Below are 26,902 nucleotides of genomic sequence, written 5' to 3'. Positions count from 1 at the left end.
CAATGTATTAATTTTTCCACTTGATCTCATTTTTCCTCCTCTTTTTTTTTTTTTTCCACTTGGAATTTTTGTGCATGTGAATTTAATTATTTTGTTTGTTTCTCATAATATTTGAACATTTGAAAATGCTACTCTGTCAGTTAAAAAACAAAACATGAAATAATCTATTTATATTGACTGTGCAATGGTGTCAAAAATATATTTTTCATTGCTGTACGAAAAGTAAATTTTTTTGGGCAGTAATCATTGTACAGATATTTCAAACAGGAATTCTTACTACACTATAGACAAAATATCACAGATGGAGATTTAATTGAAAAAAGGGAATTATAAGTGAAGCGAAATTGAGCAAATTGAGCAGTACAAATAAGGAATGCAATAACAAGGATGAAAATATAGGATGATGAAAGGGAAGAAATAAGATCAGAGTTAATACATAAAATTAAAGTTAATACATAAAAATAATTAAAATCACATGCCTAAAGATTCCCAGTGGAAAAAGAATGAGGGGAAGAAAAATGAGAGCAAATTTAAAAGTTTATACATGTAAACCAATTAATAGAATTAAAATAATTATCAAAGTCATTTTGATAAAGATTTACAAATAAAAAAAAATTCAAAGCACCTGATGAGATTCCAACCCACAACCTTTTGCATTTGAGAACTGTACATTAACCATTGTGCTACACAACCAGTCTGCATAACATTCTTCATTAAAGCTGTAGAGCGTTGTGCAAAATTCCGAAATTTTTTTGTCAATTGCTTGTACCCAAGGGCCCATCAAGGTGAATGGTTGAGGGGTGTGATACCTGGGACCTTAATTTAATCATTGCATAGATGGTTTCAAAAAGTCATCCCCACCAAGGGGGATGTCTCCTTGTAAGCGTATAGTGTAAATGTAAATGGTTTCAATCTTACTGATGATTCTTCAGAGTAAGTGTAGTAAAACACATTGCAAAATTTGAAAAATTATATTCAAAAATGATGTGACTTACCATACGAGGCAAAGAGTTTGGGCAGATCTCTGCCCCCTTTCACCCTAAGGTAAGTCTTTCCGCTCCCGGGATTGGAATGACTCCTTACCCTCTCCCTTAAAACCCACATCCTTTCGTCTTTCCCTCTCCTTCCCTCTTTCCTGACGAAGCAACCATTGGTTGCGAAAGTTAGAATTTTGTGTGTATGTATGTGTCTGTCTGTGTTTCTATCGACCTGCCAGCGCTTTCATATGGTAAGTCACATCATCTTTGTTTTTAAATATATTTTTCCCGCGAGGAATGTTTCCCTATTATATTCATATCAAAAAATTATATTCAACTGCACATGAGACAGACATGGAGATTAATGGTACAAAATTTTGTTCACCCTGATCTGTTGAGCATAGATGTAGTGAATCTGCCCATGTTCTTGAACTTCATAAAGAATATAGCTGTCTTATGCCTTGTGTAGAGTTTTATAGAGTTTTCATTGTGAAAATTTAGCATCAGACTTTTAGCATAACAGCTAGGTCAGTTTCTTTCTTGTGCTGTATGCTGTTTCTTTCTGGATTTTTAGGTGCAGAGGAAACCAAGAAATCTGAACCGTGTTGAGGCAGCGTCATTATTATATACTGGTGTAACTGCATGGTCAGCTCTCAAGATATCAGGAGACTTGTTTCTTTTACCTGCACATGGGAGGAGGGTTTTAGTTCTGGGAGGTTCAGGTGGTGTTGGCACTGTAGCTGTGCAACTGTTAAAAGCATGGGGCACACAGGTAACTATGATTACATATTTTAATAATGCTTTATGTCTTACAATAATATGTTGTTATAGCTACAGTTGCTTTTGTTTTTGGATCATCATTATGCTACTTTTCTGAATACTATAGTAATGGCTATAAGTTATTGGAAAATCTTCAAAACTATGAGAAAGCATGTCATTATTCACTAAAAGCACTCTGATACAGATTTTTGTCAGCTTATTCTACCATATTACGTGATAGTGAATTTACATTGAATACCAGTACTTAAGTTACCATTATGCTTCGAGACTCAATATTTCATATTTATGAGCAAATCAAAAGACAAAAATGGAAGACTAATGAAGAGAAAAACATGTAAGTGGAGGCGTTATTTGTCTAGAACCACAGTCAAGAAGGATGTACAGTACATTTAAATATATCAACGAAAAAATTAGTTGTTGACTATAAGCAGTTTTCGACAATATAATGTAATTGGATAGATAAAAAATCTACCCACCATGTCGCGGAAGGAGAACACGTTTATTAAAAATATTGTATGCATGCTTTCAGAGCCATTGGATCCTTCTTCTGATAGAAGAGTTGAAGGGAAAGGAAGAGGGATGAAAAAAAGGACTGGAGAGATTTAGGACAAGGGTTAGAGTTTGGAAAAGTCAGAATCCCGGTTGGGGGAGACGTGCCAGATGGGATGAGAAGGAAAGACTGATTGTTGGGGACTACACAGGATGAGATTTGAAAACCTGAGAGCTTAAAGGTGGAATATAGGGTAATATGCAAGACAGAGATTACTGCCAAAACATGACCACAAATTAATAAGGATGAAAAGCTAAGGCATTTATGTGATAGAGGTGGGGCAGGGACAGCAAAAAATAGAGAGGTCAGAAAATGAAAGATGCAGGAAACTAAAATGGAATGAAGAAAGTAATAGTTATGTGAAGAAATGCTGAGACAGAAGAAATTAATGTGAACAAAACATTTCCAACGCCAAACCTGACACTGACCCCTGCCTTGAACAGTTCTGACCTAAAGTCCAACTTGATCCACCACCACTACCTCAAAATCATCCCTTCCAAGCCTTCCTCACATCCAGCATTGCTTCACAACCCTTCCTCAGATCCGTACAACATGACTCTAATCTGTCCTCTGCAGAACTTCATTCCCTAAAAGCTGGTAACTCCATCATTATCTGCCCAGCAGACAAGGGATCTATCTCTGCAAGTGATAGGTGGGAGTATCTAAGTGAAGGTCTTCTCCAGTTGTCTGACACTTTTACAGACAGCATCTACCATCAAGATCCCATCCCTGTGATACAAACTGACTTGCAATCCCTCCTTAAAACCTCAGGCACCTCACAAGGACAAACACCTCAATCTATAGAACTTCATACCCCACCCAAACAACGCACCCCCACCTTTTACCTTACTGCTAAGATCCAGAAACGCAATCGTCATGACATCCTGTAGCTGCCGGCTTTGAAGCACCCACCAAATGTATATCTGCCTTAGCTGAGGAACACCTGAAAACTATAGTAGGAAGACTTCCCTCCTATGTTAAAGACATCAACCATTCCTTAGATCATCTGAAATCCATGCCCATCTCATTCACAACACACACTTTGTTGTCACCATTGAGGCACCTCCCTCTTCCCCCAGGGGCTTGCTGCTCTGTGGCGGGTTCGTGCTTGGGTACCATGAACCCCCAGCCTTTCCCTTTCTGTGTTGCATGTCTATCGTCTTGCTATTCTTTTTCCTCTCTCTTGGGGAACGTGTCTGGGATGTTTTTGGAAATGTGTTCTGCATTTTCAGTAGCAGACATCAGAACAGTCTCTCCAATGTTTTTCATTCCTTTTTCTCTTTTTTTGTTCCCCTTCTCCTATTCTTCCTCCACTTCAGTGTTCGAGGTTCCTCTTCCTCCCTGTGTGCTCCTGAAGCCCGGGCCATGTGTCTGTCACGTAACAGTTGGCTGGCTAATGCATAATTCCCAACCCTGGGGTGAGAGGTAGAGTTCACATGTACCCCTTGGTACAGGCTAGGCCCAGGGAGGGGTGATTGCCTGAGCTGCTACCTTCTCAAATTGCTGATTGGTCCCTCTGTCAGGTGTTATGGAGATGTGAACAATCATCTAAGGCAGGTGCACCCCCTTCTACCCCCCCACCCCCAGTTGGAAGGAGCACACCATCGGAGATGCTGGAAATCATGGGAGATTTTCTCGCAGTGAGCCAATCATCTTCACAGTCAATGTCTACTAAACATAAACGGAATGAAGCTCATGATTCAAAGACTACCCCAGCTGCACTACTGTTCTTTGGGTTTTATGTACTAAAGACAGTCAGTCCTTTGCCACGGTAAATCCATTTATTGTTCAGATAGGTGTTGATGCAATTACCGGCCCTGTGAAATCCTGCTCTCATTTACACAATAGCACTTTGCTTTTGGAGACTACTTCTGAAACTCAAGCACAACAACTACTTGCAGCTTTGCTCCTCCATGGCTATCCTATCCGTGTCAAGGTCCATCAGATGCTGAATTCTTCCCATGGTGTTATTTACACTAGGCTGCTTGATGCTCTGTACTAAGCAGAAATCCAAGTGTACCTTTCTGAGCAGGGTGTCATTGCAATCCATTGGGAGATTAAAAAGGTAGATGCATCCTTAGTGCCCACACACACTCTTTTTCTCACTTTTGAAAGAGTAGTGCTTCTGTCAAAGATCAGAGCAGGCTATGAAGTTATCACAGTCTGACCATACATTCCAAACCTGATGAGCTACTAGCAGGGTCATCATTACAACCACACTCGAATGCCCTGTCAACACCTGGCCAAATGTGTAACCTGTGGTAGGGATGCTCACGGGGGCTGTTGTCCACCTCCTACTCTCTGCTGTATCAATTGCAATGGCTATCATGTAGCCTCCTCCCAAGATTGTCCCTTGTATCTCAATGACTGGGCCGTCCAGAAGCTCTGGGTGAAGGAAAAAGTGCCTTACCCAGTTGCTCGCAAGTTGTTTTGTAGTCCAAAACCCTGTTTTCTACCATCCAGCACTTACAGTATTGTTCTTGCTGCATCCCACACCATGAAGGAAATGGCCATGCAGACATGCGAATTCAAATTCAACACTGCGGTTGTAATGATTGCAATCCCGTTTCCTCTACCAACTGTGCAACAAGCCACCAAACTTTCGCCTCGTGGGACACAGTCATCTGCTGCAAACTTCGCAGGCCGGAAAGGTCAGAAGGAATACTCCCACAAAGACTTTTTATGTCCCTCCAGCCAACAAATGTCTGAGTTTTCCTCTGGCAACTAGAAAGACTCTAAGAAATCAAAGAAAGGCAAACGGTCCTCTCCTTCGCCGAGTCGGAGATCCTCTCTGATGGTGTCGCCATGTGATACCCTCACCCAGCTGAACTCTGTGTCGCCAGTGCACATCTCCAACTGTTTTTCTGCCCTGGACTCTGCAGACCAACAGAGGGAGAATGCCAATGCCTCTGCAAACCTCGTATAGCAGGCTCTTCCAGCCTCTGCGCCCCTTCAGCAGTGAGTCTTTGAAGGCTGGCACTCGGCAAACACTGAGGTGACACCCCTTCATTTTTTCCCTCCTCCCCCCTCCTTGTCTTGACTCTCATCCAATGGAGAGTTTATGTCCTTAGATCCAACAAAGAGAACTTACACGTGCTTGTGGAATCAGTGTCTGCTTGTTTTCTGCCTTCAGGAAACAAAATTGCGTCCTGATGACCGGTTTGAGCTCTCGCATTTCTTTCCAGTCCACTTTGACCTTTCCCCCAAGGACAGCATTCCATCTCATGGGGCAGTTGTGCTGCTCTTCCAGGATGGTTCATAGTCAAACCACCTCACTGACTACCCAGGTTCAAGCTGCTGCAGTCTGCATTTTCCTTCTTCACTTTACCTTTTGCCTTTGTACTATTTACATCCCTCCATCATCCAGTGTCATCAGGGCAGACATCCTCCATCTTATTGGGCAACTCCCTCACCTCTTTCTGCTGCTCAGTGATGCACACCATCTCCTTTGGGGCTCTCCCAGAACCTGTCTGAGAGGTGCCCTCTTGGCTGACCTCAGCATGAGAGCGCCCACATTCCTTTCAGACTCCACGTACACCTGTTCCAATTTGGACCTCTCCTTCTGTGTTGCCCAGCTTGCCCATTGTCTTGAGTGGTCCGTTCTGTCTGACACATACTCGAGTGACCATTTCCCATGTGCTATCCATTTGCTGACTCCTACCCCACCTATGTGCACACCCAAATGACAGCTTTCTAAGGCTGACTGGAGGCTTTCCTCCTCACTGGTGACTTTCAACAAACAACTTTTCCCTAGTTGTGATAACCAGGTAGAAGATCTTACAAACATTATTCTTACCACTGCTGAACATTCCATTCCTCACACTTCCTCTTTACCATGCTGTGTCCCGGTCCCTTGGTGGGCTGAGGCAAGCCGTGAAGCAATTTGTGTGCAGAGACGTGCTCTCCACATTTTTAACCATCATCCTATGATAGCAAATTGCATTTGTTATGTTGTGTGCTTAGTGTTGTGGTGATATTCAGGATAGCAAAAAAATCTTGCTGGATTTCATTTACTACTTCTTTTAACAATTATACTCCCTCTTCCATGTGATTTCCCTAAATCGCTTCAGGCAAATGGCGGGATGGTTCCTTTAAAAGGGCACGGCCGATTTCCTTCCCCATCCTTCCCTCACCCGAGCTTGCGCTCCGTCTCTAATGACCTCGTTGTCGACGGGACGTTAAACACTAATTTCCTCCTCCTCCTCCTCCCTCTTCCATTATGTGGCTCTCTGGGACCGAGATCTATCCCCAAATTTCCAGCTTGACCATAAAACAGATGATGTCTTTTTGCCACCGCCATTTGTTAAATGATGCTCCCCCACCACTTTGTGCTCACTGCCCTCAACTTTTGACGGTTTGCCATTTCCTGATGGAATGCCCTGTTTTTAACCATTTAAGTTCTAGTTACATTTGCCATCTGAGTTATGAGCCATTTTAATGAATGGCACATGGGCTGTTGACCGCATTTTGCTTTTTATCTGTCGTAGCAATATGATGAAGGACATTTAATCTTTAGTTCAGGACCTCCACTTCTCTATGACATATTTTGTGGACCTTTCTCCAAGTCCCTGTTTTGAGCTATCTTTCCTCCCATCAATTGGGCTTAACGTGTAGTCGTTCTTAACTTATTTTTTTGTCTTTGTGTTCTATGGTTATACATGGGCTCACATGACCCTAGTTGTTTTTGTCCTTTATAACGAAACAAACAAGCACACCCCTCCCTCTATACCAACATCCCCTATCTGCTGCTGAACATTTCCTCAGTCAGCACCCACCTGATTCTAAACTTGTGACATCCTTCCTGCTCACCTTAATCAATTTTATACTTCCCAGCAATTACTTCACTTTTGTGGGGGCAAACATATGTTTAAACAGATCAGGGGTATGGCCATGGGAACCAGGATGGCTCCTTCCTATGCAAACATTTCCACGGGTCGCTTGGAGAGGACTTTCCTGGGGTCCATAAGCCTTGAGCCCCTCATTTGGTTTGGATACATTGACAACATCTTTGCCATATGGACTCATGGTGAGGCTGACCCGTTAAAATTCATGGAATCTGTAAACACATGCTCCCACCCAATTAAATTTCACATGATTGTGTTCCAAGTCCCGTGCCACTTTCCTTTGTGTTGATCTCATCCTCACCAAAGGCAAGCTGCACATTTCGGCACACGTTAAACATACTAACAATCAGCAGTACTTGGATTTTGACAGTTGCCATCAGTTTCATGTCAAACATTCCCTTCCATATAGCCTTGGCATTCAAAGCAAAGATATTTGTTCCGATTCAGACTCTTAATGGTAATACACCATCACTCTCACCTCAGCCTTCATTGGATGGAATTACCTCATCAGCCTAGTTCAAAAGCAGATTTCCCAGGCCATCATATCCAATCGTGGTGCCGCTCATCTCTCCAAAAATCCTGACCCTAGTCTTGAATGTATTAATAAGCTACTTCGACAAGGCCATGACTACTGCTATCTCCAACACATTACTACTGCTGTCTCCAACGTCTTGGTCCGCTATCTTGTGGAAATTTTGAGCTCCACCCAGTATCACCACACTTTCTTCCATCGGAAACGAGTGGAGGAGGGTTGGACGATACCCTTCTCTTCTCATAATCGTGATTGCTACAATGCCACCTTTACTATGAGGAAGCTAGATCATGCTCTCACCTCATTCCGGTCTAGACCATGCTTTCACCTCATTCCGGTCCTCCACCCCAGGGCCAGACAATGTTCACATTCAGATGTTGCAAAACCTTTCTCTTGCAGGTAAGCACTATTTCCTTCATACCTACGATTGAATCTGGGCAGAGGGCACGTTTTCCAGATGCTGGTGTAAAGCCACTGTCATATCCATACCTAAGCCCTGTAAGGACAAACATCTTCCTTCTAGTTATTGCCCCCATTCTTGTCAGCACTGTGATTGCAAGGTTAATGTAAAATATGATTCATGCCTGGCTTAAGTCTCGTAATTTACAAACTGCTGTACAGTGTGGATTTCAAGCCTGCAGTTCTGCAGTTCACCATCTCATCACTTTGTCAACCCATGTCATGAATGGTTTTCTGTGGAACTACCAGATTGTGGCTGTGTTTTTTGATTTAGAGAAAGTGTAGGGCACCTGCTGGAGGACTGGTATCCTCCGTACTCTCTTTGTGGGGCTTCCATGGCTGCATGCCCTATTTCCTTCAGGAATTTTTAAAAGACCAAGTTTTCAAGGTACGTGTGGTTTCTGCCTTGTTAGACATATTTATCCAGGAAAATGGTGAGCCTCAGGGTTCCGTCCTGAGCGTTGTACTGTTTGCTGTCGCCATTAACTCTGTTATGGCCTGTCTCCTACTGGGTATCTCTGGCTCCCTTTTTGTTGACAATTTTGTCATCTATTGCATTTCTCCAAGGACTTGTCTCCTTTAGTGGCATCTTCAGTGTTGTTTTGATGGTCTTCACTTGTGGAGCATTGGCTATGGCTTTCGCTTTTCCACTGACAAAACTGTTTCTATGAATTTGTGGTGGTACAATTGGTTTCTTTCACTGTCTTTACATCTTGGGGCTGTTGCTCTTCTCTTCGCTCTGAAACTATGAAATTCCTGGGGCTCATACTTGATATGAAATCTTCCTGGTCCTCCCATGTCTCACCTGGCTGCCTGCTGTACGCGGTCCCTCATTGTCCTACATGTCCTCAGTGGTACTTCCCGGAGAGCAGATCAGACCACTCTCCTCCATTTGCATCGGTCACTTGTCCATTCGAAACTGGACTGTGATGTTTCGTTTATGCATCTGCATGTCTGTCCCTCTTACATAGTGTCAGTACTATCCACCATCGTGACATCTGTTTGCTACTGGCACCTTTTACTGTAGCCCAGTTGAGAATCTGTATGCTGAAGCCCCTGAACTACTGCTGTCGTACCACCGTATTTCCTCCTCAGCAAGATACGTATGCCGTTTGTCTGCCACGCTCGGCCACCCATCCTCTGCCTCCTCTTTTGATGACTCCTTCGATTGCCAGTATGAGGTATGTCCCTCTTCTCTGTTACGACCTGGAGTTCATTTTCGGCTGTTGCTCCAGCAGCGTAACTTCACACAACCTGCCACTTTCCCAGTGGGTGTGAGCCCTTCACCACTTTGGCTTAGTGCGACAGCCCGTGTTCACCTTGGCTTTCATTCGTTTCGTAAGGACACTGCTGCAACCGTGCTCTATTGCCGCAAGTTTCTCGATCTTCGCACGGATCTTCACGATAGCACCTTTGTATACACTGATGACTCTTGGACTGAACGTGGTATCGGGTGTGCCTTCGTCACTGGCACCGATGTTTTTCGGTATCGGCTTCCGGAACACACACAGTATTTACAGTGGTGCTCTCTGCCTTGTATCAGGCCATGCAGTACATGCGTCGACAGAGGTTTTTCAATTGTGTCCTCTACTCTGGCCCTCTCAGTGCTCTTCAGGGCCTCTGTATGCTGCAAACCATCCATCCCTTAGTTCAATGGGTCCAGGAAAGCTGTCACTTGCTCATGCTTGATGGAGCCACTGTGATGTTTATAGGGGTCCCCCATCATGTCGGTCTGACGGGAAATAAAGTCTCTGATGCTGCTGCCGAGGCTGCACTCCTTGTACCTCAGCCTGCTAGTTCTTACATTCCCTCTGATGATATTTGTGCTGCTGTCTGTCAGCAGGTGGTGTCACTTTGCCATCACCACTGGTCCTCCCTTAATGGGAACAAGCTCAGGGGAATTAAACCTCTCCCAGTAGCTTGGACAACCTCCTTTGGCCCTCTTGCTGCTAGATCATTTTAGCCAGATTACGTATTGGGCACTGTCTTTTTAGCCACCACCATTTGTTAAGTGGTGCTCCCTCACCACTTTGTGCTCATGGCCCTCACCATTTGGCAGTTTGCCATTTCCTGACAGAATGCTCTGTTTTTAACCACTTAGGTTCTAATTATGCTGTCTGAGTTATCGGCCGTTTTAACAAATGGCGTGTGGGCTGTTGACCACATTTTACTCTGTAGCAATATGATGAAGGACATTTAATCTTTAGTTCAGGACCTCTGCTTCTCTATGGCATATTTAATGGACCTTTCTCCAAGTCCCTGTTTTTAACTGTCTTTCCTTCCATCCACTGGGCTTAACGTGTAGTCATTTTTAACTTATTTTTTTGTCTTTGTGTTGTTTGGTTATGACATGGGCTTGTATGACCCTAGTTGTTTTTGCACCCCTAAACAAACAAACAAACACACACACACACACACACACACACACACCTCTCCCTCTCTACCAGTATCCCCCATATGCATGCTATGTCTGCTCTGAACATTTCCTTAGTCAGCACCCACCTGATTCTAAATCTATGACATCTTTCCTGCTCACCTTAATCAACTTTATATTTACCAACAATTACTTAAATTTGGGGGCAGACATATGTTCAAACAGATCAGGGGTATGACCATGGGAACCATGATAGCTCCTTCCTATGCCAACCTTTCCATGGGTCATTTGGAGAGGGCGTTCCTGGAATCCATAACCCTTCAGCCCCTGGTTTGGTTAGGATACATTGACGCCATCTTTGCTATATGGACTCATGGTGAACAGAACTGTTAAAGATTTATGGAATCTGTCAACACATGCTCTCTCCCAATTGAATTTCAAATGATTGTATTCCAAGTCCCATGCCGCTTTCCTTGATGTTGATTTCATCCTCACTGAAGGCAAGCTGCACATTTCTGTCCCCATTAAACCTACTATCAAACAGCAGCACTTGCATTTTGACAGTTGCTATCCCTTACATGTCAAACATTCCCTTCCCTATAGCCTTGGCATTCAAGGCAAACATATTTGTTCAGATGCAGTCTCTTGACGGCAAAACCATCACACTCACCTCAGCCTTCACTGGACATAATTACCCCATCAGCCTAGTTCAAAAGTAGATTTCCTAGGCTGTCACATCAAATCCTGGTGCTGCTAATCCCTGCAAAAATCCTGACCCTAGTCTTGAATGTATTAATAAGCTACTTCGACAAGGCCATGACTTCCTAAAATCATGCCCTTAAATTAGTTCCATTCTGTCTGAGATTTTGCCCACCACACACAGAACAGCTTTCATCACCCTCCCAATCTCAACAGTATCCTTGTCAGTCCCTAAACTCCTTCTGCACCAACTTGCTACCCTATGGCTCCTACCCCTGTGACTGTCCCTGCCTCAAGAGTTGCTCTAAGCACCCTTCTATCACCACTTATATCGGCCCTGTTACTGGCACAATATATGCTATCAAAGTGAAAGCCACATGTGAAATGACACGAATCATATAGCAGCTTGTATGTAAACACTGTTCGGCCTTTTACATTGGCATGCCTACCACCAAGTTATCAATTAGAATGAAAGGGCAGAGCTGGGGAGTGTATACTGGCAACACACAATATCCTGTTGAAGAGCATGCACCACACAACATGACAGTCATGACCTCAGTGCCTGTTTCACCACACAAGCCATTTGGATTCTTCCTGCAGACACCAGTTTCTCAGGACTTCGCAGGTGGAACTGGTGTTACAACATATTCTTGTTTCTGGCCACCCACCTGGCCTTAATTCACATTAATTTCTTCCATCTCAGCATTTCTTCACGGTAACTATTTCTTTCATCACTCCATTTTACTTTTCTATAGTTTCCATTTTCTGACCTGTCTGTCCAGCCCCCCTCCCCATACTGCATACAGTGCACTTAGCTTTTCACCCTTATTAATTCATGCACAATATTTAGTAGTAGTCTGTGTCTTGCATGTTACCCTTTTCATAAATCTCTCCAGTCCTTTTCCTTCACCTCTCTTCCTCCCCCTTACACACACTCATGTTCAGAAAAAAAAGGAGAACATCTTGAATGATTAGAGGTAGAAAGTTCATATTCACAGAACATGTACATTAGTATGTTCTGCAGAAATGATCAGCATTTGAGCCATTTTGGTCCATGGTTTCAAGGTCAACATCAATATCATGTTGCAGTAAAATGTGCCTGTGGCTCTCGTTGTCACTACAAATCGAAAGTAATGGATCAGTGTAACTTGAGGAGACATGTAGGATGCCTCACAGACATGTGCAAACCATACCATCATATCAGTGAGTTTGAAAGAGGGTGCGTTATTGGCGTGTGAGAAAGTATCCATCTGAGAAATTGCTGGTCTTGTGGGATGAAGTGTTTTGACAGTGCAACATGTGTGTGCAGAATGGTTCACGGAGGGGCGTAGAACATGGTGAAATGGATCAGGTCGCACCACCCACACCAACCTCCAAGAAGATTGACACCTCATCCGAATGGCATTGCAGGAGAGATCTGCATCCTCCTCATCTCTGGCATAACACTGGAACAGTCTAACACATCTTACACTATGAGGGGTGACATCCTGTTGCCATTTATTTTTGCACGGGTTACTTGCGTGTCATCCATTTCTCTGCCTACCTTTGGCAAATGTGCATGAACATGCTAGGTGGCAATAGTGTATGGAATGACATCACTGGGGACAGGAGTGGCATCAGATAGTTGTTTTTGGATGAATCCAGTTTCTGTTTGTTTGAATAAGATGGCTGCATATTGGTTTGCTGCAGACGGAGAGCAGCATCGCAGTGACTGTATTCGCACAAGACACACAGCAACAACTGACTTATAGCATGGGGTGCTATTGGGTGCAACCACAAATCACAGTTAGTGCATGTCCAGGGCACTGTGACCAGTGTGACCTATGTGAATGACATCCTTTCTGCACAACACCCCAGGTGACATTTTTCAGAAAAATGATGCACAACCACGTGTTGCTGCACGAACATGCGCCTTCTTGATGTCACAGGATGTCAGCCTTTTGCCTTTGCCCACCAGATCACCAGACTTGTTGCCAATCAAAAATGTGTGGGGATATGGTGAAATGACGGGTTCAGCACTGTGACCTAGTGCCAACTTCGAGAGGACGACAGTTCAATCCCGCGTCCGGCCATCCTGATTTAGGTTTTCCGTGATTTCCCTAAATCGCTCCAGGCAAATGCTGGGATGATTCCTTTGAAAGGGCACAGCTGACTTCCTTCCCCATCCTTCCCTAATCCGATTAGACCAATGACCTCGCTGTTTGGTCTCTTCCCCCAAACAACCCAACCCAACCAAGTGCCATCAACATGTGTATGTGTGTGTTTTCCCCTTCTGCCACTTGGTGAGTAGCTTCTTTTAATTATCCTAGTACATTTAAGAGGGTCATGGAGATTCCTTTTCCACATGATATAGCCTTTGTTAAAAATATTTTGAGATTTAATGTTAACTTTGTAGTGGTATATCATTTTTATCATTGTCTTCATAACTATAGCTTAACTCAGTTAAGTTTAGCACTACCAACTATATTTCTGTGTGTTTGAGAGAAAGTTGTATGAAGGTAGAATTCATAAAAAGCAGGACACAGCAGAAATAACATCCACAAGCAAGACATGCAACACAAAAAGTCCTGTTACTCAATAAAGCTACCTGTTGTACAATATTTTTCCAAGCTTTAAAAAGAGAGAACAGTTTTCACTTGTGGGTGTTACTGTTGATTTACTGTTGAAACTGTCCATGGATTTTGTACGCAGCTTTGTGGACTATTACAGATGAAGTAATGGTGGCTTCATGTCATATTGTTTCATTTATTTGTGTCTGCCTTAATCCTTTGGCATCACTGGAGACAAGATGACACATAGTCAGCTCAGGTGATTGAACAGGCAAACTAATGTCACCAAGTGAAGCAATTGGATGACTAAAGAACATTTCTTGAAACTTAGTAAATACTGAAAAATGTGAATTGTGCAAATCATCTTCAAGCTCTTCCATCTTGGACCCCAAAAAGCTTTACAGCATGCTGAAATAGAGCAAAATTCTATTGGTACCATGATTTGTATGTTTTTTTCCCCCTTGAAAAAGCATTTCAGCAATGAAAACATTTTGTTCACTAACCAATTCATGATGTTAACCGAATGCAGTGATGACCCAGATGACCAAGACTCTCACCATTGTTCCCTTTCTACAGCTCAAGAAGTGATCATTCCAAATACTACATGAGATTTATTGTGATAATAGATGACCTTCAAGCACACACAAGATATTGGTGTTACATGATGTCAGTATTGATGTTGTGATGTAGATTAAAGTGGCATATGGGAGATTGGGGAATTAAAATTGTTAGGAGCTAGCTTAAAGTACTTTGTATCTGTGTTATGCTGACAGATAAACATATTTTGTTTTGCTACGTATACAGTGGAACCTTACATAGTGAGCATAATTTATTCTAGAGTCCTACTCATAGTGCAAAACATTTGTTACGCAGAACAATTTGTCCCATATAAATTAATGTGAAATACGAATATATGTTCCATTCCATTTATTCAAAGAAAATTATACATACAGTATTATGTACTTTATTATTCGCAATACATAACTAATTCTTTTTTTACTAAGAAGCTATGTATAGTCATTTGTTTCTGCTGATGCTTCAATACCCCTGGCGAATATATGATGCAGCATCATCATCGAATAAATTTGTAGCGTGCATAGCCACTTTTATTGGGATGATGATTTTCAGTGTATGATGCAACTGATTACCATGCTTTCAGCATTTCTCTTTCTGTGCCAGAAGATTGCTACTTTGCTGTTACCACCACCTCCTCCTCCTCCTCCTCCTCCTCTGAACTCCTCTCCACTACTTCCTGCTGTGAAACACATTGCAACTCCATAAGCTCTTTGCTGGTCATTTATTGGCTGTGATCTTCCGTGAGCTCATCAATATCATTGTCATCCAGTTCTAGTTCTATGCTCGTGGCCAAAGACACAATCTCGCTGACTGCTGGCTCCACAGGTACTGCCTCAAATGCCTGAGAGTCACATTCGACAACACACTCTGGCCAAAGCTTCTTCCAAGCAGAAGTGAGAGTTCACTTGGTAAGCCCTTCCCTGCCTTTTCAGTCATCTTGACAGAGGCTGTGATGTTGAAGTGATATTTCCAAAACTCTCGGAGAGTGAGATTGGGAGCTTCAGTCAACTCAAGGCAATTCTCAAAGAGTGTTTTAGTGTAGAGCTTCTTAATGTTAGAAATAATCTGCTGGTCCATAAGCTGGAATAACAGAGTGGTCTTGGTAGACAGAAATTGGATCTCGATGAATTGAAATTCTTGAAGGAAGTGGTCTTGTAAGTCTGGTGAATGGGCAGGAGTGTTGTCCATAACAAGCAAGACATGGAGTGGCAAATTCATCTCAAGCAAGGACCAGACACTTCACTGACCCAATTGCAAAAAAGATCATGTGTCACTAAAGTGTTATTGTTGGACCTCCACATCACATTCTGGGCCTTACGCTTCTTGAAGGCTCATGGAGTTTTTGAATTGTAAACAGGCAGGGTTTTATTTTCAGATTGCCAGAATAGCAGTGTGAGACAGTGGCTTGTGACTAGGCAATGCATTCTCCTGTGCTGTTACAATTGATGATTCGGCATCCTTTTCCAGAATAGGCCCATCTCATCACAATTAAAAACCTGTTGTAGCAGATAACCCTGAGCGTCTACAAGCATCTTGAAGTTGCTGATGAAGTTCTCTACCACCTTGTGCCGTGCTTCACAACACTGTGGATGCCGGTTCTTCTCTTAAACTTTTAAAACCATCCACGGCTTCCCTTAAACACTTCTTCGACTGCTCATGATCCTGGCATTTTCTTAACAAGGTCAGCAAAAATCATTCTTTCCATCTCGCAGATGATGCTCTCGTTAATAGTGTCACCTTGCTATTGCTTTTCATTTACCCGTATAAGGAGCAACCTTTCAACTTCATACAGAATACGAAACCATTCTTAAGGTACTCTTGTCACCCCTTTGAAGCGTGTATCTCCTTAATCTTGTCCTTGTTCTTCGTAATAGTGCACATAGTTGATGTAGACCTATTGTATGTGTGTGATAAATCAGCAATACTTACACTGTGTTCACAGTTTTCAATGATTTTACATTTCATTTCTAAGGCCATTTTGTGGCGCAACGGTTAGACACTGGACTCGCATTCGGAAGGACGACGGTTCAATCCCGCGTCCGGCCATCCTGATTTAGGTTTTCCGTGATTTCCCTAAATCAGTCCAGGCAAATGCCGGGATGGTTCCTCTGAAAGGGCACGGCCGACTTCCTTCCCCATCCTTCCCTAATCCGATGAGACCGATGACCATGCTGTCTGGTCTCCTTCCCCAAACCATCCAACCAATCTAAGGCCATTTTCTTTCCTTTATGGTCGTCTTCTTGCAGCTTTACCTTTGGGGACATTTCTATAAAGTTTATTAAAATTTGCACGCAAAAAAACCACTGTGTGAACACAAGTTTGTAAAAATGTATGATTACAAGCTGCCCTAAGATGATAGCAGAAAGAGTACTGAACTGTAGCATGCAATAAGACATTGTTTGTATGCCCCTGCCGACAATGAAAGGTGTTCATGTTGTGGAACATTTGCCGTGCTGTGCGTGAATGACTGGTGACATCACACTAAATCGTTGTCATTCTCTATGCGAAATATCACTCATTAAGCAAGTCATTTTTTTCAATTTTTTTTTCTCGTTATGTGAATTGCACATTATTGGAGGTGCCCGTTAAGGGAAGTTCCACCGTATTGCGGTAACACTTAGTGGCAAAACAAAAGTATAGAAATAGTGGGTAACAGGGTGATTAACAATGAAGGATTCTATTTGTTGTTGAACTGAACTGTGTATGTTAAAAACTTGCTTTGACTGTTATTATAGAGTTGCTGATTTACCTGATGTTCTGTGAAGGTTGTTGCAACCTGTGCCACTGATGCAGTACCACTAGTTGAATCTCTGGGTGCAGATGTGGTCATTGATTACACTAATCCAGATGCAGAGATGCTTATCCGCAAAGCAGGAAAGTAAGGACATTTTATGACTTATTTTGAATTAGCTACATTTGTATCTAAATGTAATTTTACTTAAGCAGCTATAATTCAGAAACGGGAAATTACTTGTGCATTACAAATTATTATATCAATTGGTGATAAATTTTCTTGATGATTTTTTGTTGAAGACAGCAATTCAGGAAGTATTCATTCTATCATTCATAAAAAACATTTTCATATGTGATATGTGACTACTTGTTTTTGTTTAGATTGTCATATTTCAGAATTTGAGATTCGTTTATATGAGGTCAAAACACGTGCACACGCATGCCTGTGTGTGTGTGTGTGTGTGTGTGTGTGTGTGTGTGTGTGTGTGTGTGTGTGTGGGGGGGGGGGGGGGCGTGCACGCGCGGGCGTGCGTGCATGCGGGGAGGGGGGGGGGGGGGGGGAGAGAGAGAGAGAGAGAATGAATTAATTTTGTAAACTGTCCTGTTCATTAGATAAGATAATGTGAGTAAGTGTACGATACAACACTGGGTGTCAATTTTTATATGGTTTATCCAAGCATGTCATTTTTGTATAATTATTGGTATGAGGACAGTCAAAAGAATTTCATAAGGTAGCATTAACAATAATTAAATTCTCAAAATGATGATCAGACCTCAAACATACCTTATACAGACATGATTTATCCCCGTGTGGTTTCACATGTTCTGTCCCCCAAAGGTTATGTTACAAGGGTGAAAATTATACAATGCTATTGTGCAATGGGTTGTGCACAACAGCTTGTTGAGCCCCCCACTCCTCACACACTGCTCTCTCCCTCTCCTCAAGGAAAATCTCAGTCTTTTCTATTGACAAGAATTCAGTCACATTATAATAAGATTTAAAAGTGGTGCAAAGACTGCAGATTGTTTTAAATGTTCTGAAATGTAAAATTGCGCACTCCACAAAATTCAAAAGTGTAGTGTTCTTTGACTACAATGTCTATTAGTCATAATTGGAATCGATAAACTCGTGCAGGATAGGCAAAATGTAACTGATGCTAAAAATACTTACAATAAGACTGATATGAGACTACCCTTGTTAATGAATGTCACAGAAGATCTTGATGTCAAGGCAGTGCCATGCTCTATTAACCAAATGTAAGACACATGTAACAGCTCTGCCTGAGGCATGGGTAAAAATCACTGGGAGAGAGATCAGGCAGTTGAGGTGGCCAGGAGGTTGTGCTGTCTCTTCTGACTGTCCTCTCCTCACTTCCTGTTTTAAATTGCTGTGCAAACAGTTCCTTATGCGCTTGTGACAAGGTTTTCAAGGCAGTTTGTGCTGTTGCACTGTCTTCCTGAAAAGTATATACACAATTATCATTAATGGTTTGGTGAAAGAACCATGTCGTTATGCAGACTCCAGAGAAATCACACCAAACACCAGTCTTGAGATTGTGCAACAGCTCTTCAGAACACTGATAGAAATTTTTTTTATGCATAATGATGCATGTTTTGAGAGTTCACATGCTCTGGCAGGCTGAACCAGGCTTCATCTGGGGGGGGAAAAAAAATCGAGTCCTATTTCCACTTCATTCAGAAACGAGTAGCAGAACTCTACCTGTGAAAGTTCACCTGGCCACTTTTAACTCATTCACTTCAGTAAATTTGTACTGATGCAAATGCAAATCCTTTTTGATTATGTTTCAAATGGACAATCACTTAATTCCCATCTGGACAGATAAAGAGCGTTGAGATTTTGTCGTTCATTCCAGTCTTTCCTTCACTTGGGCATTGTCTTTTATGTTCAGGTAGTTACAGTTTTTATTAGATGCAGAGCCCATTTTGCATCATTTTGCCACTAACTTTTGTATTGCAGTCATAGCTGGAGGTTTTGCCAAACCATTTCTAGTTTTAAACTGTTGCACAAAAAGATTCACGTAAGTTTTCCATTAATACAGGGAGATCCGGGAAAAAATTGGGAATTTTTTCATCCAGGAAAAAACTGGGAAAAACCCAGGAATTTTTCGTTGTTTTAGTTTTCATTTAAATTTTTGTAATTGTGACTGGTAAGAACTGATATTCTAACAAGAATATTACTGTATTCCACTAGTGCAGAATAATAGTGCAGCCTTAAAACATGAATGAGAGGAAAACAGAAAATAAAACTTAAATTGCAAAGGAAATGTGCCATATAAAATAACACAGTGCACTTACAAGCGTCTGCCAACAGCAAAATGTGTCAAAGGCTTCAGGAAGACTATGCAATGCTTCATAACAACAAATTGTCTCCAATGAGCGTGACATCACAACTGTTTACATTAGATTCATTTAAGCAGTTACGAGCGGGCTCATGCACACGCACAGTTGAGTCGCATATGAGTAATACCTTCTCCCGCTTCTGGCTACAGGAGTGTGGCTGTTGGCTGTGTAAGCAGCAACCAGCCACGTGGCGTACCTGGAAAAATTTTACTGCTGTGCCCAAGATGCCAGATTCACGTGTGCAGAGCAGGCACAGATCTCGTGAAGGGGGGGGGGGGGGGCGGCAAACCGGAGTGTCTTGAACTGGGGGGGGGGGGCAATTTTGGGGGAGGGGGCAATTTCATATTCTTGAGGAATAAAACCTTGTTTCACAAAGCACTTAGCATCCAGTGCACGTCGGGCTATCAATTATTCATACGATTTTGAAACGCACCCCTGCTGTTTTTTGGACATTTTTGAATGCATGTGTAGTGTACCTGATGTCTCTGCCAGGGGACTCCTCATCACATCTAGAAATGAACTTTTCTGCAGACAAAATGGGACGGGGCTATACGAGCTGAGGGGAATAAAGCCGAACCGGTGAATGCCAACTGCTGCTTGTTTATGTGGTGGATTCAGTTTGCAAATGTTCAGCGTTGTTATAAATACTAGCAAAATCCATAGATTTAGACTACCAGTGTGGAAATAAACAACTAACAGGAATAACAGGTAAGAAAGATTATGTATTATCTTCTTGGTGTATCCAAGAAAGTGAAATTCTGACAGAAAATTTTTGGCCAGATTGCTACATTAGACAGGGCCAGTTGTAGTCCCTGGCTAGCAGCTGCTTAAGTTCCATTCTGGGAGTAGCGCAGAAAATGCACTGTACGAACACGTAATAACGCTTGACCAGAGAATAATCGCTGGATAACTAAACCGATGATTGTGGCTGGGTTAATAAAGTTAACTGGAGAATGAGTTTTGACAGTTGTAGGAATAGTTACAGAATTAGTGATGACAAGATTGTTTGTTAGAATGGGGAAAGAGAAGAAACGGGGACATCATACAAATTATGGAAGAATATGACGATTCCAAATTTATACAAAAATTTCATGCTACTACTTTTCGGTCTCATGCATGAGAAACTGGAGCATATGAATGAAATGTGAAACTATTTCCTAACATAAGGCTTTTTGATTGCAGTAGGCCAAATAGATATTTCGTATTGGTACTTCGTGAGTTATGTTGTTGTACTATAAAAATGATCATTATTGCCAAAACAGTCTCACTTATTTGGTGTATGTTACAATTGCTGCAATATTAGAAAGGCCTATTTTGTTTTATCCAGCACACAGTGACAAAATAGACATAATCAGATTGAGAAACCACTCCAGTCTTGGGTACTATTTGTATCAACAGCTTTTTCAGTATTAGATGATGACATTTCGATTTTTCATGCAGAAAAGCGTTAGACGAACTTTCATGAGGTAACAGTTCTTTCACAGAAAGGAAAGCACACCATGTAAAGCTATAGCAAGACCAAAGAGAAAAATCGTTATGATCTAAGGACTAAAGAAATGTGTACTATCTTGCCTGTCTCTTGTCTTTACTGGTTTTAGGTATCCTATATTTAATTTTATGTCACACAGAAGAGCAAGTTATTAGCTAATTGGCAATAAAGAGTCCAGATTTTATGAAGAGTTCTTGTTCTCCCAGTTACAAATAATCCCATCCAGTATTAATTGCGATTTATTATTATTATTATTATTATTATTATTATTTGTAAAAGGGCAAGATGTCCAACCAGCCATCTGGGTGCAGGAGAGGAACTACAGGACATTTTAATTTCCACTGTTTTGAAATAGTTTGATGGCATTTATTACAAAATATACACGTTTGAGTTCCACAGAGTGAAATACAGTGATGTGCGATATAAGAATGTTGTTTGAAGAGGCGTGGAACTGCACCTCAGCACACTTAAGACCAAATAACATGCCATACATTTCCCTGAAGATATATATTTTATGTATCAGACCTTTTTTTTTTTTTTTTTTTTTTTTTTTTTTTTTTTTTTTTTTTTTTTTTTTTTTTTTTTTTTTTTGCTAGTCTGAGTTATAGTGGGGGGGGGGGGGGTGGTAGTCTCCACGTGACCCGTGTTCTTTTCTGTTTCCTCTTCGTTTACTGCTCTCATGTCAAATGAAAACAAGACGGATTTCTGTAGCTGGGAGCTATCAAGTGAATTAAAATACATCCACATAATTATGGAAGGCTAAAAATATGTTTCTAGTTTCAGATTTTATTTTATTTCCACCTTTCTAACAGTCCAGCATTAATTGCCTTGCAGAACAATAAAGTTATTTTTGTTGGTTTGTTAAAGAAATTTGGCTTTTATTAAGCTTTGCTGCTGAGGCAGTAAATTTATTTGAAATGAAGTGTTTAATTCCACACTATTGGCTAGTTTCAACTGTTCGCTGCATTTCAAGTGCACGTTTTCATCTTCTAGAATGTATGACATTATACCATAATAAAGAACCAAACATGAGATAATACAGTACTGGTGCTCCATGAAAATCTACATCCCGAAAACCACACCGAAAAGTTTGACATCAGGTCGAGGACTGATGTCATTGGGAATCTGGACATACGAATGTGCACTTTAAGCCGAACTATGCATTTTAGTATGGTTCACGAAATTCTGATGCTCTTGGAATATCCTCTGATGTCTTGTTTCTTTTATGACAGGATCTTTTAATGTTTTACACGTACAGGCTTCCTACGTCACAGTAGTTGCGCAAGCACGGTGATGCCTCTTATCTGGCAACTGCTGAAATGAATCTAACAGATCGCGGGAAAATATTGCGAATTGTGGTTTGAAAAGCATTATTTTCAAACTAAATTTCATTTAAGCAAAATGGACTATGTGCAAGAATGTATGATGAATTTCGTAAATCACAGAGCGTTTGCTCTCATTTAAAAATCAACTCTTTGACGACGAGCCATTTAGTATAATTTCGAGCCTAGAAGATAAGAGATTTATGTCGCTATTAAAAATTTTACTGGCGGGTGATGTATCTTCAAGTGTAACATGCGCTAAGCAGATCAACATCATATGTGAAAGCGTAGCTTCTCTTGTAGCTTATTAATCTTCGAGACAAATATTATATGCGAAAGCTTTGCTTTTCTTGTAGCAATAGTATGTATAGTAACTTGAAGCATTAACTTTTGCTGTTGGTGGAATTCAAATTTATACTTTTGTAATACGAAATTATGCACCGTACATGTTTGCTGCACATAGGCCAAAAGGGGGATACTGAATGTTTACAAAAAATGGCAGCATGAATGCTCACAGATTTGTTTGTGCCATGTCATGGAGGTGCTGGAAAAACTGAAATGGCAGAAACCTGAAAATAGCAAGCTATCCTGTGAAAGGCTACTTACAAAGTTTTAAGAACCTTCTTTAAGTGAGGAATCCAGGAATACAAACACAATCCCACATATCGCTCCCATAGAGATCACAAAAACAAAATTAGACTAGACACAATGCATGCAGAGGTGTTTAAGCAATCATGATTCATATGTTCCATATGTGAAGGGAATGGAAGCAAACCCTAATAAATGGTACAATAGCCAAGCACTTCATAATGATTTGTAGTGTTTAGGTATATGTAGTATTACATGTCACAGTTCCTTAAAAATGTGGTTCTCATATAAAACACAGTAGGTCAATTGAACTTACACATTTTCACACAGTTTTTATTCCTGTGACCTAAAATTTGTGGTGATTTTACAGATATGATATTATACTTGATGCTGCTGGACTTGGTGCTGATGCTGGACCAGGATATGCTGATTGCCTCAAGAACTTAAGCCTTTCAAAGTACATTACATTGAGATCTCCTTTGTTGAAGAATGTAGATGAGTTTGGAATTGTTGGTGGAATGCTGAAGAACATTGCAGAACTTGTTGCTCCAAATGTAAGAACAGGGCTTTCTAATCCTACAAGTTCAGTCCGATGGGGCTTTTTCATCCCATCAACAGACGCCATCACAGAAATTGGCACATTAGTAGGGACTGGAAAGGTAAAGTGTTTGTTATATCACACCACAAAGCACGTGAATGGTCATGAATGCTTACGAAGTTTCAGTTGGTATTTGTTATTTCCAGCAAACTTGATATAAAGTGAAATACATTTATTGCACACAAGTAAATGTTATAAATGAAACATATCGCAAGTTTTTCAGCGTATTTTGTGAAGTGAACTTTTATGTTTTCCTGTTGCATGGCGATTTGATGATTTTGGACTGCTCTAGAGTACATTCCACCAGGTAGCTTTCACTAGATTTTACAAAATTTCCCCAAGTTCAGTAAGAGTTGGCTTGCCAAATTTTGTAAAATATGAATTACACTACCCTGCAAAATATACTCTGATAATTGTAACAAGTCAGCTTGCTAAGATTTCACAGTATCTATATGATTCAACCTCCTTGAATACTCAAGAGCAGTTGAAAATGTTTTACAGATCTTTTTTTCACAGATCCAAACTGTTTTACAGATCTCACAATGGAAAGTACTGGGTGGAATATAAATAACAGGAGAAGGAAAGATAACCACACCCCATACAGTTGAGACCTTGAGTGTCCAGTAAATATAAACAAAATTGCTAATCTTGCTTAGTTTTTAGAAATGTCCTCCAGAGCTAACCAGTGTCACACACTTGAGCATTCAAGCTGCAGTTTGTGTGTGTGTGTGTGTGTGTGTGTGTGTGGGGGGGGGGGGGGGGGGGTTTGCATGCATGCATGTTTGTTTGTTTTTGTATTTGTTATCTCTGTAAAAGTATGTTGCCCAAAAGTTCAGCAATATTTTCAGTCTGTTTGTATGTCCACTGGCCACTCAATACAACATCTGTTCAGAGAACAGTTACATTCACCACTATTGTTTGTTTTATAATATCTTATCTTTGTGTAATAATTGAAGTTTGTAACATATAAAGTAATTGTGAAGAATTATTACTGTATTCATTGTAAATGAATGTATTCTGTATTTGTTGTAGATTCACAATTTGTGTGTGAGTTGTATTGTTATCCTGTTACAGCTAATTCCACTGGTGGAGAAAGTTTATCCTTTTGAGGAAGTACCTGCTGCCTTTGATAGAATGAAAACTGGTCATCTGAGGGGGAAAATAGTGGTTGATATGGATTCCACTAAACAGCAGAGTGAGCAAGCAGTTAAAAGTGGAGAGTAATTATTTGTGTTAGTTTATATTACTTTGAGTTTCCATAGGCACATATGTCTGAATACCTTTCTGCAAATAACAAGAAGACGGGTTGAACAGCAGATGAAATATTTTTAGTTTAAATTGGCATTTACCATTACAGGAACCACTTAAAACTGATACCTGCTTATTTTTATTCAACTTTAATTTTGCTTGACAATTGTAGCCCTTGTTCTGAATGTTACGTAATGCTACAATTTCTCTGAAATTATCACCCTGGATGAAAAAGGGATGGTTAAAGAACTTTTCTCAAAAACTATCTGTGGGTACAGAGTTGAGAGTATGAACGTGTTTCTCATATGTATTTATGAACTTTCAGTGGTAACACTGACTTCAAATAGTGTGATGATTGCACTCTAAAACAATGTCCCGTTAATTTGTGGGTGTAAATTATTCCTTCTAAAGTGCTTTTACACTGTCATATTCATTTAAACAAATTTATATTAAAAATGCAATTATTTGTTGTTAACTGTATGGTAATGGATAAAAATAAACATCACATTAATTGTCTTGTCAATCAGAAGATTAACAGTACAATTCTCACACTAAAACTGTGTATGTAACTGATTTTGTGTATCTAATTATGTCTGACAATATATAGTTTGTAAACATTTTTTCACTATTTTATCCTAACTTCCTCAGTAAATATAACACATCAAAAATATATTTCTTTATCACAGGGAATAAGGGAACTTGCTGTGCCTGATTGTAGCATGTTCTTTGCATTACACTCTTTCAGTAGATCATTTGTTCTCTACAGTAACCACTAGTGTTGTGTGTGCGCCGCTTCATAGTTCACATGTGAAGTTTGTGCTTGATTCAGCCACTAGAGGCCACCGAGCCTGCTAATACCACAGCTGTCGCGTGCACAACCTGCCAGCTGCATCCCTTGTTGGAACTAAGTACTGTATAGACTGGAGCACAATGCTGTGCCATCCCCTTGTGCATCAGTCATTGTATTGTACCTTGCCTTGTATGAGTGTGTTTAGCTGAGCAATAAATTAAAGTGTTCTTGGGGTTAGAACGTTTTCTTTCTTCTTATTCTCAGTAGGTGCCAGAATTTGCTTAAAGAAAGCTCTTTATCACAGTGTCAGCACTTCTTTGGAAAATAAAGATAATTTCTGCATGTTTTTAGTAATTTTGGACTAGATTGTGTTCAGAACTTGCTGTAATATACTAATATACTCTACACTGTTGACTAAGTCATGGCTTCTTTCATCACTACAATACAGCAATATATTTTATTGGTGTAGCACTGGGACAACATTCGGCAGCAACATACTTCGTGTACTTTCACATTCCAAGAGTATTGTTTTCATGATTTTTAGGTATTTGATTTGAGTTTTCTGAAAATTTCACAGATTTCAGTTATTTTCTATCATAAACAGTATTCACTTCAAACATGTTCTAAAATTTTGGTGAATCGAATCAATTTTTTAAATTTACTATTTTAATCTTATTTTGCCCAGAACAATACATTGACCACCTACATAAACTTTTCATTCATAAAATCTTAGGGGGTTAAGCAATGCTTACTGAAATAATGACAGAAGTCAGCTACTGGGGAACAGGTTGAAGTTAGATATACTGTAGGAATTAGTGAAGTGCAGTGACAGGAAGAACACAACTTCTGATCTGGTGAATACATAATTATAATTACAAAATCGATTAGGGGTAATGGAAGAATAGTCTACTGATGAATTATTCTCGAGTCAGAAACATACAAATTTACAGTAACCGTACACATCAATAAATATGTACATATATATATATCTAAAAACAAAGATGATGTAACTTACCAAACGAAAGCGTTGGTATGTTGATAGACACACAAACAAACACACACACACACAACATTCAAGCTTTCGCAACCCACGGTTGTTTCATCAGGAAAGAGGGAAGGAGAGGGAAAGACGAAAAAAAAAAAAAAAAAAAAAAAAAAAAAACCCACATCCTTTTGTCTTTCCCTCTCCTTCCCTCTTTCCTGATGAAGCAACCGTGGGTTGCGAAAGCTTGAATTTTGTGTGTGTGTTTGTTTGTGTGTCTATCAACATACCAACGCTTTTGTTTGGTAAGTTACATCATCTTTGTTTTTAGATATATTTTTCCCACGTGTAATGTTTCCACACACGAATTGTATTTATATTACATGTGTCCAGTACTTTGCAACCTCCAAGGTGCTTGGAGTGGCTTGCAGGAGATCAATCTTCATGCAGG

General features: G+C 40.6%; 1 protein-coding gene across 1 annotated transcript in view; it reads left to right on the top strand.

Annotated features, from left to right (window-relative positions):
* Nucleotides 1-25,298, top strand: part of LOC126473256 (reticulon-4-interacting protein 1 homolog, mitochondrial) — an 87,602-nt gene extending 62,304 nt beyond the window's left edge. Inside the window, exons 3-6 of the mRNA XM_050100190.1 lie at nucleotides 1,552-1,749; nucleotides 17,106-17,218; nucleotides 23,204-23,492; nucleotides 24,506-25,298. Coding sequence (XP_049956147.1) covers nucleotides 1,552-1,749; nucleotides 17,106-17,218; nucleotides 23,204-23,492; nucleotides 24,506-24,655 — 750 coding nt within the window. The 3' untranslated portion in view covers nucleotides 24,656-25,298. The remainder of the gene's footprint in view (nucleotides 1-1,551; nucleotides 1,750-17,105; nucleotides 17,219-23,203; nucleotides 23,493-24,505) is intronic.
* Nucleotides 25,299-26,902: the final 1,604 nt, after the last annotated feature.

This window comes from Schistocerca serialis, chromosome 4, assembly GCF_023864345.2.
Source record: "Schistocerca serialis cubense isolate TAMUIC-IGC-003099 chromosome 4, iqSchSeri2.2, whole genome shotgun sequence".
Classification (NCBI taxonomy): domain Eukaryota; kingdom Metazoa; phylum Arthropoda; class Insecta; order Orthoptera; family Acrididae; genus Schistocerca; species Schistocerca serialis.
Note: the sequence above shows the minus strand (reverse complement) of the source record. Positions and strands in the feature narration are given on the sequence as shown.